A 12949-nucleotide genomic window follows, 5' to 3' on the forward strand; every position below is an offset into this window, starting at 1 on the left:
GGCGAAAACAAGGGGAAGGACCTTTCCTTTTGGAAACTCAACTTCTAAGGAAGTTATGACAAAGCGGAAGGTGCCAGCCCTAAGCCAGGCCTCAGAGGAGCCCCAGTTCCCTCTCAGCCCCACGCAGTAACTTCGGTCCCCACAGGTGATCCCAGACGGCTCGGGGGCCGGTAAGTTCTCAAACAGGCTTGTCCACACAGAGTAGAAGCAGCAGCAGGCTGAAATTCAGGTGAAGCTGGGATTTAGGTAAGACAGAAGGGCGAGCTTCCTCAGCTGGAAGATTCTGGAATGAGCTTCTAGGGCCGTCAGAGTATTTCCTTCTGACGACTGTGCAGGCAACTTAAGAAGCTGAAAACATCAAACACCAAACAGTGTTCGAATCGTCTCACTTTTTCACTGGCTGACTCTCAAGAAATCTTCTTAGCTGCTTCTTTTTGATTAGTCAAATAGCTAGTTAATGAAAAGGTTGAAGGTTAAAAGGCTTCCGTGGACTCTTGTTCATAAAGCACCGCCTCAGTCAGAGTCTCCTGGCGCAGCTCTCCGAGTCCACCTTTCCTCTTGTAAAACAGCTGATGAGTGACTCACGGCACGCAGGCATCAGGTGTCACGTGGTGGTCCCCCCATGCTGGCCGCTCGCACATGATTTGCTCTGAAGAGCAAGGCCGTGGGCTGAGTTACCCGGTCCCCAAGCCACGGCCCTCAGGGGCACCAGCAGGCTCCCCGCTCACTGAATGAAGCAGAGGGAGAATAAACGATGCCTGTTTTCACCTAAAAATGCATTGATTCTAAGGTTCCTCACACGTGGAGATTATGTCCTGAAATTAACATTGTTTTCAAATAAGAAGTCTGAATTCAACTAAGTAAACTGAACAAAATACGAATTTTAATGTTAAAATCTCAAAAGTCTTATCCGTTGCTGGTGGGAATGTAAAACGCTACAGCCACTCTGGAAAACGGTTTGTCAGTTTCTTAATAAAAACCAAGCATAACTTATTGTGAACCTAGCAATCACGCTTGGGCAGCTCCCCAGAGGAGTGAAAACTACATCCACACAAAAGCCTGTATGGGAACATTCATAGCAGCTTTATTTAGAATAACTAAAAACGATAAACAAGCAAAACGCTTCTCAATGGGTCAAAGATGAAACAAACTATGGTCAATCCATACCATGGAATACTACACAGCAATCAAAAGGAAGGAACTACCGACATACACACAACAACTCAGATGGACCTCAAGGTCCTTATGCCGAATGCAAGAAGCCAATCTTAAAAGGCCACAAACTGCATGATTCCATTTATTTACATAACTCTTGAAATAAAATTATAGAGATGGAATTAGTGGTTTCCAGGGGCGAAGGAGGGGAGAAAGGGAGGACAGGGTTGGGGTGGGGGGGACCATAAAAGGGAAGCAGGAGGCAGATCTTTGTGTCGATGGAACAGATCTGTATCTTGATTCTGGTGGCGGTTACACGAATCTACACATGTGAGAAAACGGCAAGAACAGACATCCTACGAACATCGGTTCCTGGTTTTGCTATTGTACTGGGGTTATGAAAGATGTAACTCCTGCAGGGGCTGGATAAAGCGTACGGGAGACCTCTCTGAACTACCTTCGCAACTGCCTGTGAACCTATAATTACTGCCCCAAAAAAGTTTAAAAATGCACATCTTAATGTTAAAGACCCTAAAGTGAAGCAACTGAGGCAAAGATCTGTAAGAGCAGATGGTGAACACGCAGATCCTCTAGGATTTTGTGCCATCCTAGTGTGTCATCATCATTAATGCAAAGGACCCCGAGGCTCCTGCTGCTGGAAGCAGGGGTGACGCGGGGCCTCAGGGGAGCCGAGGCGGAAGAGCTCCGGCCTCATGGGAGCCCCTGTTCGATTCTGCTCTCCTCGTATTTTTGGCCCTTGTTCCCGTGGGGAGGCCCTCGGCACAGGGCGGCTCTCCACACTTCATGGTGGGCGCTTGGGAGGGAGCGTGCCTGCAGACAGCACCATGTCCCCCCTGGGCCGCCCCCATCACGGAGACATCTGAACCCAGGTTATGGGTTTCACTTTCTCTGCCCCTTTTTGCTGGCTGAGCTTCCTGTTTTAGAATCCACTTGCTGGACTCATGTCCTTAGAAAAACATACACCTGTCCGTGATGCCTTAGACCCCAAGACTAAGAGTCTGCTGAGACCCCAAGGCCTGGCGCTCTGTGGTCAGCCCCAGTGGGCGGCAGCGGGCAGCATACTCAAGTGACCAGGGACAGAGAGGGGCTTCTGCCAGGCTGATTCTGCCCTCCCCTCTCCTGTTCAGCATATCTTGTGCCCCATGGGATCAGAATAACCCACCCACCTCGGCATTCTCCCCTCCTCTCCCGTTTACCTCCCCATCCCTCACCCTAGACATGAGGCACATACGATTCTATATTCTGTGCTAGGAATGCTCATTCGGGGAAAACCATGTGCAGAACAGCATGTACAGAATAACACCATTAAACATATACATATACGAATCTACGCATATATATGGGTTATATTTATTTCTGTATTTTCTAAGTTTTCAACAATAAATAAGGATTACTTGTGAATTAAAACTAAAGCTGTGACAAGGAAACATCAAACAGGCCGAATGAGGGACATCGTACAGAATAACTGATCAGTACTCCTCCAAAGCGTCAAGACAAAGACCGAGGAATTGCCCCAGCTTACAGAATCCGAAGGAGACAGGACAACTCAGTGCAGTGCAGAACCCTGGACTGGGGCCCCACCGGAAAAAGGACGTTAGTTAGTGAGGGAACCAGCAAAACTGGCATGAGTTTCTCAGGGCGGCTGATGGTGTAGCATCAAGGTGAACATCCTGATGTTGAAGGGTGTCCTGGGTAAGAGGCGGACCTTAAGGGACGCTGAGTGAGGAGCATATGCGGACTCTCTGTACTATTACTGCAGCTTTGCTATAAATCTAAAATTATTTCAAAAGAAAAATAAATGAATAAAACTGAACCCATGACAATATTGCATGTATGATGATATCTAAGGTCCCAGAGCCCAGCAGAACCACGCACTTGACGCCCCGGGGATCGCATTGGCAGGGGGCAGCATCGCGGGGGTGGGTGCACCAGATGGCCCCTCTCACCCTGGGTGTTTCCTGATTCTGGAGGCCCTTCCCTCCAGCCTCCCGCCTGTGAGTCTCTCCAGGACTCCAGGCCTTTCTCTCTTCCGCTCCCCCAGCTGGAAATCCAGCCTGTCCTTTGAGGTCCAACGTCAAAGTCACCTCCTCAGTGACAGGCCTGGACTCCTCCCAGATTGACAAGGTCAGATGGTCTCTCCTTGCTGTGCCCCAGCCCAGGACAGTCACCCTGACTATGGAGAGGAAGCGTTCGCGAGTCCCTCTCCAGCAGACAGGGAACCTGGGAAGGCAGTGGCCCTGTCGCCAGCCGCTTGCATGACTGACACAAAGCATGTGCTCAATAAAAAGTGGTGGAGTCGACCACCGTCCTGGCAACTCACATGGTTGCTCTGCGGTGAGGGACACACCCAGGTCCCGGCACACAGAACCTGCCTCAGCACTAAGATGTCATCAGTCTGGCAGGACGCCCACACTTGTGTCCTCCTGGTGGCAGGCCTGGCGGAAACCTGCACCTTGGGTAGGGCCTCAGCTGGAGCCACCCAAATGCTGGGCCTGCCCTGCCCAGCTTCCCTTTCCCTTTGGCATCAATGGGTGCCCTTTAACCAGCTTGCCAAAAGGTCACTCAGTTAGGCCCAGCCTTCCAGGGAGATAAGGAGGGAGGGCTGGTCGGGTCCAGTTGAGAGTTGGAACCACTTTCTATCGTCTCCTCCCTGCCGGCGGCAACATGGCCAGATTCGGAGCTGGTAAGAAAATACCACCCACAAGCTAGATATTTCAGAGTGTTTGACAAACTCCTTTGCCCTGAATTGTTAGCCCATCAGTGAAAGGGGGATGGTGACAGCGGCTCACAGGGGACTGGAGTTCTGTTGAACACTGTGTGCAGAGCCCTGCAAACTGGAACATGCCAGCTGCCTGGGAGGATTGGGGCCACCAATGAGCCGCAGGGCACCCCAGAGAGTAACGCCGGGACAGGTTCTCCTGTGCTACTGCTTTACGGCAGATGTCTTAAGCTATCTCCTGGGGGGGGCGGTCCACATAAGTCAAAGTTCCAAGTCAGCAGACAGGAGAATTAAGAAAATACTGGAAGACCTCCTCTCAGAAGGAAAGACAGAGTCCCCCTGCTTTGAACTTAAGAAAAGCACAAACAAGTAGTTGGAGAAAAGAAACCATACAAAGGCCACTTCCAACATCTTCCTGAGGATCCGGGATGTCTTCACAGCCTTCCCACACCCCTCCAGTCCCCAGGTTGCCGCCCGTCACCCACGGTGGGTTTCGTTAGGGACGGAGGAAACCCACCCATCCTGCAGAAGCCAGAGGCGCGCGGAGGGGGAGTAAGGAACATCCCGGCTCTGGGTCCAGAGGCGGAGCTGGGGGACCCCAGCAGCCCCGGCCCTGGCGCCCCCCGGTTCGGGGTCCAGCGTGGGAGATGGGGGACTACAGCTTCCGGCCCTGGCGCCCCTTCCCGGGGCAGCGCGCTCCAGCCCCCGGCCGGCTCCTCAGGGTCCCGCCCTTTCCGCATGTGGCTGCACAGCAGCACTCACCAACTCAGGCAAGAAGAAGGCGTAGGGGATGGTGAGGAAGAGCGCGACCCCCGAAGGCACGTCGGTCGGGGCGTAGGTGGTGGCGGGCGGCGGGTCCCGGGAGGCCATGCTCTCAGTCGCTGCCTGGCGCCCTTGGCTCCGCAGCAGCTGGCTCGTGCCCGCAGCCCTTCAAATATCACCTCCTGCCCGACACACCCATCCGACGTCGCCGGGGAGGGAAAAAAAACGTTCCAGCCGAGCAGGTCCTTCCACTCGCTCCAGCCAAGAGTCCTCCGCTAAAGGCGGATTGCGCCTCGCCTGGGTCTGCGCCCGGGTTGGGGCAGAGCCGTCGGGCGCACAGAGGAGGGAAAGCGGGGGTCTCTTCCTAGACTTTTCGTCCTAAGGAGCTTTTGAATCTTGGAGCATATTTACTCCAGTGGATGCCAGCTACAGCCACCGCCACCCAACCCTGTGCCCAGAGTATAGGCGAAGGCCATCTGCCCTGACAAATACCGTTTATTGAGGACCTACTACGAGCCAAGCAATCTGCAGGCAGCTCTGGTGTTCCCCGTAGTCCTGCACGTGGCTGTTTCACCCCTTTTCCAAGGGAGGAGACCAAGAATCTGCAGAGGTCAAGTCAGGGTCACTGAGCTGGTCACTGGCAATGCTGGGCTTGCATCCCACGGCTCCTGCTGCCTGGCTCCCTCCTTATCCACCCCGGGTCCACCCGAAGTCTCAAACCTGAGGGAGAGGAGCAGCCCTCACTTGGTGCTTCCTTCTCTGCAGCCTCTTCTCCGACCCCCCTCTCCTATTTTCCTCCCAGGGCAGATGGAGGGGGCCCCTGAGAAGGGCAGGGCTGGCTGGGTGCTGCCCCAAGCCTGACTGCCTCCCTTCCCGGCCCCTGGACCCCGCCTCCCCCCAGGCCGGTGTCGCCAGGAGCGGGACTTGGGGCCAGGTGGTTCCTTCCTGCCTCCCGCCTGCCTGCCGGTGGAGTCCTGGGGGCTGTGACCTAGCCACCAAGCAACTCCTTTCACTCTACAGACAGATCCTGGAGACTGGAGCCCTTTTCCTCTCTGCCTTACAGTTGACTACCCTGCAGAAAGGCCTGGTGCCTCAGAATCTGCTCAGGATGCTTGGGGTTGGGGTCCCTTCTCCCTGCCCTCCATGGCCTCTATCTCACCTCGTGCAGGCCAGTCGGGTTGCTGCTCCCTGGTGTGGAGGGGAAATGGGGAGGACTGCCTTGCTGGCGGGGCAATTAGATGTCCACCACAAGGGGCCAGGTTGTGTTCGTTAGCCAGAGCCGTGCATTCCAGGGCCTGCCCTTCTGGGCACAGGTGGGTGGAGCAGCCAGCCTTCGCCTGGTCTGGGGAGAGCCAGGGGAGAGGGGAGTTTGGACAAATGAAGCCCAAAGCAAATGCATTGCCAGGAGAGGCGATGGGACCCCAACAAACATCAGGCCAGCCTCGTGATGCCCTTCTCCCAGGCCTGGGAGGTCTAGGGAAGACGTGAGGCCCCAGGCCCACCTGCCATCCGGCCCCACCTCGTTTGCAGGATGAAGCCAGGCAAAGCAGGCATTGCTGCAGGAATCCCACCTCTCCTGAATGTCGTAAGCCCTGTGCCACTCTTATGGCCTGTAGGATACCTTTACTTGACCACCAACTACATGGCGTAGTGGGAACAGCCTGGAAAGCAAGAAGGAAAGCAGTCTTTCTTGGGCTCACTTCTCATCTGTGAAGTGGAGGTAATGCTAGAAGCTGGAGCCCCTTGGAGGCTGACGGGGCCTCAGCCCTTCCACCTCCTGAGGCAATTAGCATATTAAGAAATGAAGATGGGACAAAACAAGGTTATGAGAAATGTGGCATATTTTAAACATTTTACATTTAACCGAGTAATGTTTTATTATATGCAACAGAGCATAGCACGCTCTCCTTAGGCCATCTGTAAGAAAACTACAGGATTCATAATGCACTGCAGGCAGGGAGGTCCCAGAAGGGACAGGAGTTTAGAGCTGTGAGAAGAACAGCCTCCCCGCAAAGAAATGGAAAAAAGCCCACAGATTCCTGAAATAAATAACCCCGAGTTTTGTATCCCTGTTCCTGGAGGAGGTGTCACAGAAGCCCCAGAGATGGTGAGAGCTGTTCAAAGAAATCCCGGTGGCGGTTCTGCTGCACTTCGTTTCAGGAGACGATATCCAGATGCCTTGGGTCTTGTTGAGCATCGCAGTGAATGGCTCAGATGTCCAACCACGCTCCCTGGGGGACCCAGAGCGTCTGCCCTGCTGTGGAAAATGCCGCCCTCTTGGAGATGACCCTCTAGCAGCGGTCTTTCCTCTGCGGTTGTTTGATTTGTTCTCAGTTTTGTACCCTTATGTCCCAGGAGACTTGTTACCAACACAGCTGTTAAACATTCTATATAGAAAGTTATATTATCTGAGAATGTATTAGGAAAGAAGTCTTTACTTTTCACAAAAAAATCTCAGAGAAAGATGCATTAACAAAAAGTTGTTTTTGCCACGCTTTCTCATCATATACAACAAACATAAATTTTGCATAATAAAATATTTCCTAATTAAAAAAAAAAAAGTCCAGTCAATGCACCTCTGGGGCTGTGGGTATAGACGCACTTGGAGACAAGGTCAGAAGTCTGGTGTGAGGCCGTGGGGACTGCCGGGCCCAGAGGAAGGGCCTGCAGGAGTGCTCCCAGAAGGGCCTGCTGGTTTCGACCTCATGGGACTGAAAATTAGAGTTAATCCTGAAATCGCTCCAACAGTGCTTGGCCCAGTTGATTACTATTACCATTGTCTCCATTTTCTCGTTTGTCAGTTGGGGCGGGTTAAATGAGATAACATCTATGAAAACATTTAGGACAGTTCTGGCGTATGGCAGATGCTCAATCAGCACTTATCTGAGTCTAATCCTGAAATCACTTCTCTCTGGCTCTCTTCCCTTTCCACAGCAAGACCAGCACTCCCTCCATTAATGTTTCCATCCTGACTTTTAAAAATGGTTTCAAAATTGCTTTTATTGACGTATAATACACTTGCAGAAAATGCATAAAATGTACAGACCGTGGAACCAGAACCCAGAGCAAGAAAGAGAATGTTGCCAGACTCCTCCAGATCATTTCTTGCCATTCCTCCCAAAACACCTGCTCTCGTGATACCAAAGTCCATAGGTTGGTTTTGGCTGTTTTTGAATGAGTTTCTTTGTGTCTTTTTGTGGCTTCTTTCTTCAACATTATGCCTGTGAAACTCATCCACGTCCTTGCACGTTGCTTTAGTTCACTTGCCGTTGCCTAGTGTTTCACATGTGAATATGTTACTCTATTTATCCATTCTATTGTTTATGGACATTTGGGTTCTTTTATTTTGGGGTTATAATTAATAACACTGCTATGAATATTCTAGAACATGTCTCTTGGGGCATCTATGTGTGCAGTTCTATTGAGAACATCTTAGGAGTGGAATTGTGGGTCATGTGGTATGTGATTTCAGCAGATAATGTCAAGCTATTTTCCAAAGTGGTTGAACCATTTATATTCTCACCAACAACGTGTGCAAATACTGTGGCTTATAGTTGATGTTTACTTGTATATTATAACACAGTTCATGTTTGCCTGGTACGTATTTTTCCTCTCTTACTTTTGACTGACTTACGTCACTATATTTATATTGGGTTTTGTGTGTGTGCTTATGATACAGTTGGGTCTTTTTTTTTAATCCGTTCTGAAATTTGTGGCCTCTAGTTGGTATGTTTAGATATTACATTGAATGTAATTACTGATATGTTTGCATTTAGGTGTACCATTTTATTTTTTGTTTCTTGTTTGTTTGCTCTGTATTTCATTGCTTTATTTCCTCCTTCTGTATTCTTTTGGATTTTTTGAACATTTTTAGTATTCATTTTACTTCATCTATTGAGTTTCTTACCATGTCTTTGTTTAGAAGTTGCTCTAGGAGTTACAATATACATAGTTAAATTTTCAGTCTACTCTGAACATTTTGAAACCTTACCTTACGACCGTATAGGTATCTTTACCCTCTTGCTTTTCAGTTTTGATCATCATATGTATTATATATACATAAGTTGAAAACCCCATCAGGCAATGTTATGACTTTTGTTTTTGACCATCACACACATTTTAAAGAACTCAAGAGAAAAAATCATCTTTTCTGTTTACCCAGATATTGACCATTTCTGTTGCTGTTCCTTCGTTCCTAATGCCCCAAGCTTCCCTCTGGTATCATCTCCCTTCTGTCTAAAGAACTTCCTTTAGCATTTCTGCAAGTCTGTTGACAATGAATTCTCTTACTTTTTCTTCACCTGAAAAAGTCTTTATTTCACCTTCATTCCTAAAGGATATTTTTGCAGAATATAGAATTCTGAGTTGATGGCTTGGGTTTTTTTCTCTCAGTACTTTAAAAATGGTCTACTGCCTTCTGGCCTCTGGCTTCTGATGAGAAATTCACGGTCATTCAAATTGTTGTTCCCTATTTTTAATGCACTGTTTTTCTCTGTTTTTCAAGATTTTTGTCTCTGTCTTTAGTTTCAGTAGTTTGATTATGATGTGGCTGGACGTGGATTTTCCTAAGCTTACTGTTTGGTGTCATTGAGCCTCTTGAATCTGTAACTTTATGCCTTTCACCAAATTTAAGAAGTTTTCAGACATTATGTCTTCAAAATTGTTTTTCTGCATTAGACTTTCTCCCTTCCTACTGAGTCTCTGAGGACAAGAATGTTAGACCTTTTGGTACTGTCCCACAGGTTGCTAAGGATTTAGTTTTTTCAATCTATTTCCTTTCTCTTGTTCAACTGGACAATTTATATTGATCTACAGGTCAATTTATATTGATTTATATTGATCTGTTGAATTATTTTTAAGTTCACGGACTGTGTCATCTACATTCTGTTACTGAATTTATCCAATAAGTTTTTTCATTTTTGTCGCTGTATTTTTCATTTCTAAAACTTCAATTTGGTTCCTTTTATATCATCTGTTTCTCTGATGAGACTGTCGATCTTTCTATTCATTTCAAGGAGATTTGCCCTTCCTTCTTGGAGCATACGTGCAATAGCTGCTCTAATGTCTCGATTCCAATAGCTGTGTCATCTCAGTTGTTGTCTCTTGATTGTCTTCTCCCTTGAGCGAAGTTGAGATTTTCTTGAGTCTTCAAATATCAAGCAATATTGGAATGTACCTGGACACTTTGAATACTGTTATGGGATGATGGGTCTTGTTTAAATCCTATGGAAAATGTTGCTCTTTGTCTGTTTTATCAGGCTATCAGCCTGGTTAGGTTCCGCCTGCATGCTGCTGTCTGCTTCTTTGGGCTGGAACACTAAACAACGTCAGTTCAGTTTTGGAGGCTGTGCAGCGCTATCCCCATCTGTTCAGTGTGTGTGCTAGTCTTGGACCTGGGGGGCCCAGTTCTAAAATCCTGTGGTTTGCTGGTAGGGTCAGCTTTGGGGTGGGGTCAGACGTTCATACGCTACTTCATGGGATCACTTCCTCTAGTCCCGCCTCCCCATGATCTCCTCAACACTTTCCAGTTTCCAGGAGACCCTGCCCCCTCCACCCTCACCTTGGTCCTCTGGCTGAAAAGCCAGAGTTTTAGTTTCCCTGCTCTGCTGTGCCAAAAAGCAGCAAACTGTATATGGGGGGAAAAAAGAAGCAACAGGAACTTCCCCCAGGCTCTTGGGACCACAGTTCTTTTGGTCAAAGAGAAGGATTCTCCTCCCTTAGAATTGCAGTCACCTGTCTGGCTGTCACTGCCATTGCCACCACTATTGTCACTAGATTGCCTGGGGGCTGGGGCAGGAATGAATGGAAAAAACAAAAATAAACAGGGCTTTTCTACCCTCTCTCTGACCTGGAGGGGCTCTCTTTCCCATTCTTCACACCAGAAATAGAGGGCTTCTTTGGGAGATGTTTTTTGTCTGTACGCTGTGCACAGTTCTGGGTTTCACGTTGTCTCTGAGCCGAGGCCTGGAGACACTAGGGGCAAGAAAACGGGAAACTCATCACCAGTTTGGTAGTATTTTGAACTCCGGTTGCCTTCCCAAATCTTCCTGCTCCCATTTGTTCTGAGTCCTCAGATAGCTGTCCCATGCATTCTCTCCAGGGCTGTTAGCTGCATTCAGAGGAGAGGAGGGGAGAGTGGGATATCCATCTCTATTTGCCCAGAATCAAAACCGCACCCGCCTGTTTTGATTATCTGCATAGCACCTATCACTACCTAATATTTTTTTTTGTTTATTGGTTCATTTGCATACTGTTTGTCTCCCTGCCCTGCCCTCCCTAAGATGTTGGCTTCAGGAGAACAGTAACTTTGTTCATATTGAATACTGCCTGGTATACAGTAGGCACTTAATAAATGTTTCGAATGATTGAATCTACCCCCTCAGTCATAAAGACTTTGGAGACAACTACTCATCTCCTTTTTGGGCTCCTCTTCCTCAAAATTCTCTCCCTACCAATAAATTGCTTTATACATTTTTCAGAAAAGATTTACTGGTTGCCTGACAATTAAGGGGCAGGCCAAGAGAAAGCCAGAAATGCTCGGGGAAAGAAGACAGGTGTATCCATTAGGATTCTTTCCATTGCACGCATTGGAAGAACCCATTCCAGCTGGCTGTAACGAGGAAGGGAATTTGTTACCTCAGGTAAGCGAGACGTTCAGAGGGATTGTTGGCTTCAGGTGAGACTCAAGCAACGCTACCAAAGAGCTAGGTCTCCTCTGTTTGGGTCTGCCCGTCGCTGTCACTGCACTTGTCTTCATTCTCAACCTCATTCAGTGTCACCACACCCCTCCACCCCCCATGCACTCACTTCCCTAGGCTCTCCCTTCCTGGTGAGAAATCGCCACAGCAGCAGCAGTTCCGGATCTCGCCGCTCCCACTACCCTGGGCGGGGAAGGAGGGTGCGCTGGTGAGTAAATCTTCTGGAATTTGGTCTCTCTTGGCCCGTTCCCAATCCAATCACTGCAACCAGGGGAATGGGATACTCTGATCAGCTCGAGCCACTCAGAACCCAGTCCTGGAGCTGGGATAACAGTGTGTGTGTGTGTCCCCCTTTATGCTGCAGGGACACACACGTCCCACTGCTCTCGCCTGCTGATTCTGACACAACTGGATTGAAACCACTCTCTCTACAAATCCAGGTCACTTCAACTCTCAAGTAGGGGAGTTGAAATGCTCCCACAGACAGGCCCAGGCTCGGGAGGACTTGTGGTTTATGCTGTGTTTGTGGCCGTCAGGCAGAACAGAGCCTGGCTCCCAGTATCTACGGGGTCTGGGCAGGCACAGAACACTTCAGAGTCAAAGGACAGCTGCCAGGAAAGAGGAAACTCAGTGGGATAATGTTTGGGTGATGCAGAGATACCTACCTGGAGAACAGCTCAGAAAGCTTGCAGAATTTTTTTGTTACCCCGCAGAGGGGCCTCTTCGAAAGGACAAAGTTCTGCAAAGTTAATCTCTGCTGACAAAGTCAGACACACATGAGCAGGTTAAGGTCCAGCCTGCCTCCCAGGACAGGAGAAACATGAGACACTACTAAAGTCACACTACCAAAGTCAAGTCCTGTGTTCCATTAACGATTTCCACTTTAAATGGCTGCGCGCAGACCTGCACGCCCTCATTCAGTGTCAGTCATCCGGGGGCCGTGGAGCCCCAGGTCTCCATTGTCCTACCTGAGACGCCACAGCCCTTCACTCGTCACCCACTCGCCGCTCCGCCCTGCCCTCCCTGGCCACGTCTATTTGGTGACCGCGTTCAAGTATCAGGAGTTCAGACAGCAAATCTGGATTTTGAGGGATACTGGGTTATCAAATCCACGCATTCCAGAGTTTCAGATAGTGGATTCGTTGGAAAATGGACCTGAATCTGAGTCTTCCGCACCGGACGGTGGAGTTTGGAGAGGGAGAGTGGGGAGAGGAAGGAATACTTATACTGACTGCTTCTCGCGCCTGCTATGGCACTTTCGTCCCAGGCCACAGTGTTGTTGATTAAATATTACAGCAACAACAAAGACACAATGATAGGCTCTTTTAACAATCTGTGCCCTTCCCTCGTGGTTCTTCTGTGTAATGACTGTCCACCTCATGCATCATTAGGACAGGGATCACGCTGCCCCCACTATGTCCTCAAAGCCTCATGCTGTGCCTGGTGTCATAGGTGCTCAACCAATGTATGTTGAATAAATGGATGAGTACATGGACAATCATAAAGCTCAGATGCACAGGGCCTTAAGTAGGGTTCTGTCACTGATTCTCTGTTCTGAGGAAACAATACAAAGCAGCAAGGTGACAGCCAGCTC

At 49.1% G+C, this 12949-nt stretch overlaps 1 protein-coding gene and 1 long non-coding RNA gene across 2 annotated transcripts in view; one reads left to right on the forward strand and one right to left on the reverse strand.

The window, feature by feature from the left end:
• MALL (mal, T cell differentiation protein like) overlaps positions 1 to 5906 on the reverse strand; it is a 27338-nt gene extending 21432 nt beyond the window's left edge. Inside the window, exon 1 of the mRNA XM_001494388.5 lies at positions 4658 to 5906. Coding sequence (XP_001494438.1) covers positions 4658 to 4765 — 108 coding nt within the window. The 5' untranslated portion in view covers positions 4766 to 5906. The remainder of the gene's footprint in view (positions 1 to 4657) is intronic.
• Positions 3758 to 7218, forward strand: LOC138917819 (uncharacterized). Its single transcript, XR_011426293.1, has 2 exons — positions 3758 to 3859; positions 6739 to 7218. It is a non-coding gene; the product is annotated as an uncharacterized lncRNA (long non-coding RNA).
• Positions 7219 to 12949: the final 5731 nt, after the last annotated feature.

The sequence above is a fragment of the Equus caballus genome, chromosome 15 (assembly GCF_041296265.1).
Source record: "Equus caballus isolate H_3958 breed thoroughbred chromosome 15, TB-T2T, whole genome shotgun sequence".
In the NCBI taxonomy this organism is placed as follows: domain Eukaryota; kingdom Metazoa; phylum Chordata; class Mammalia; order Perissodactyla; family Equidae; genus Equus; species Equus caballus.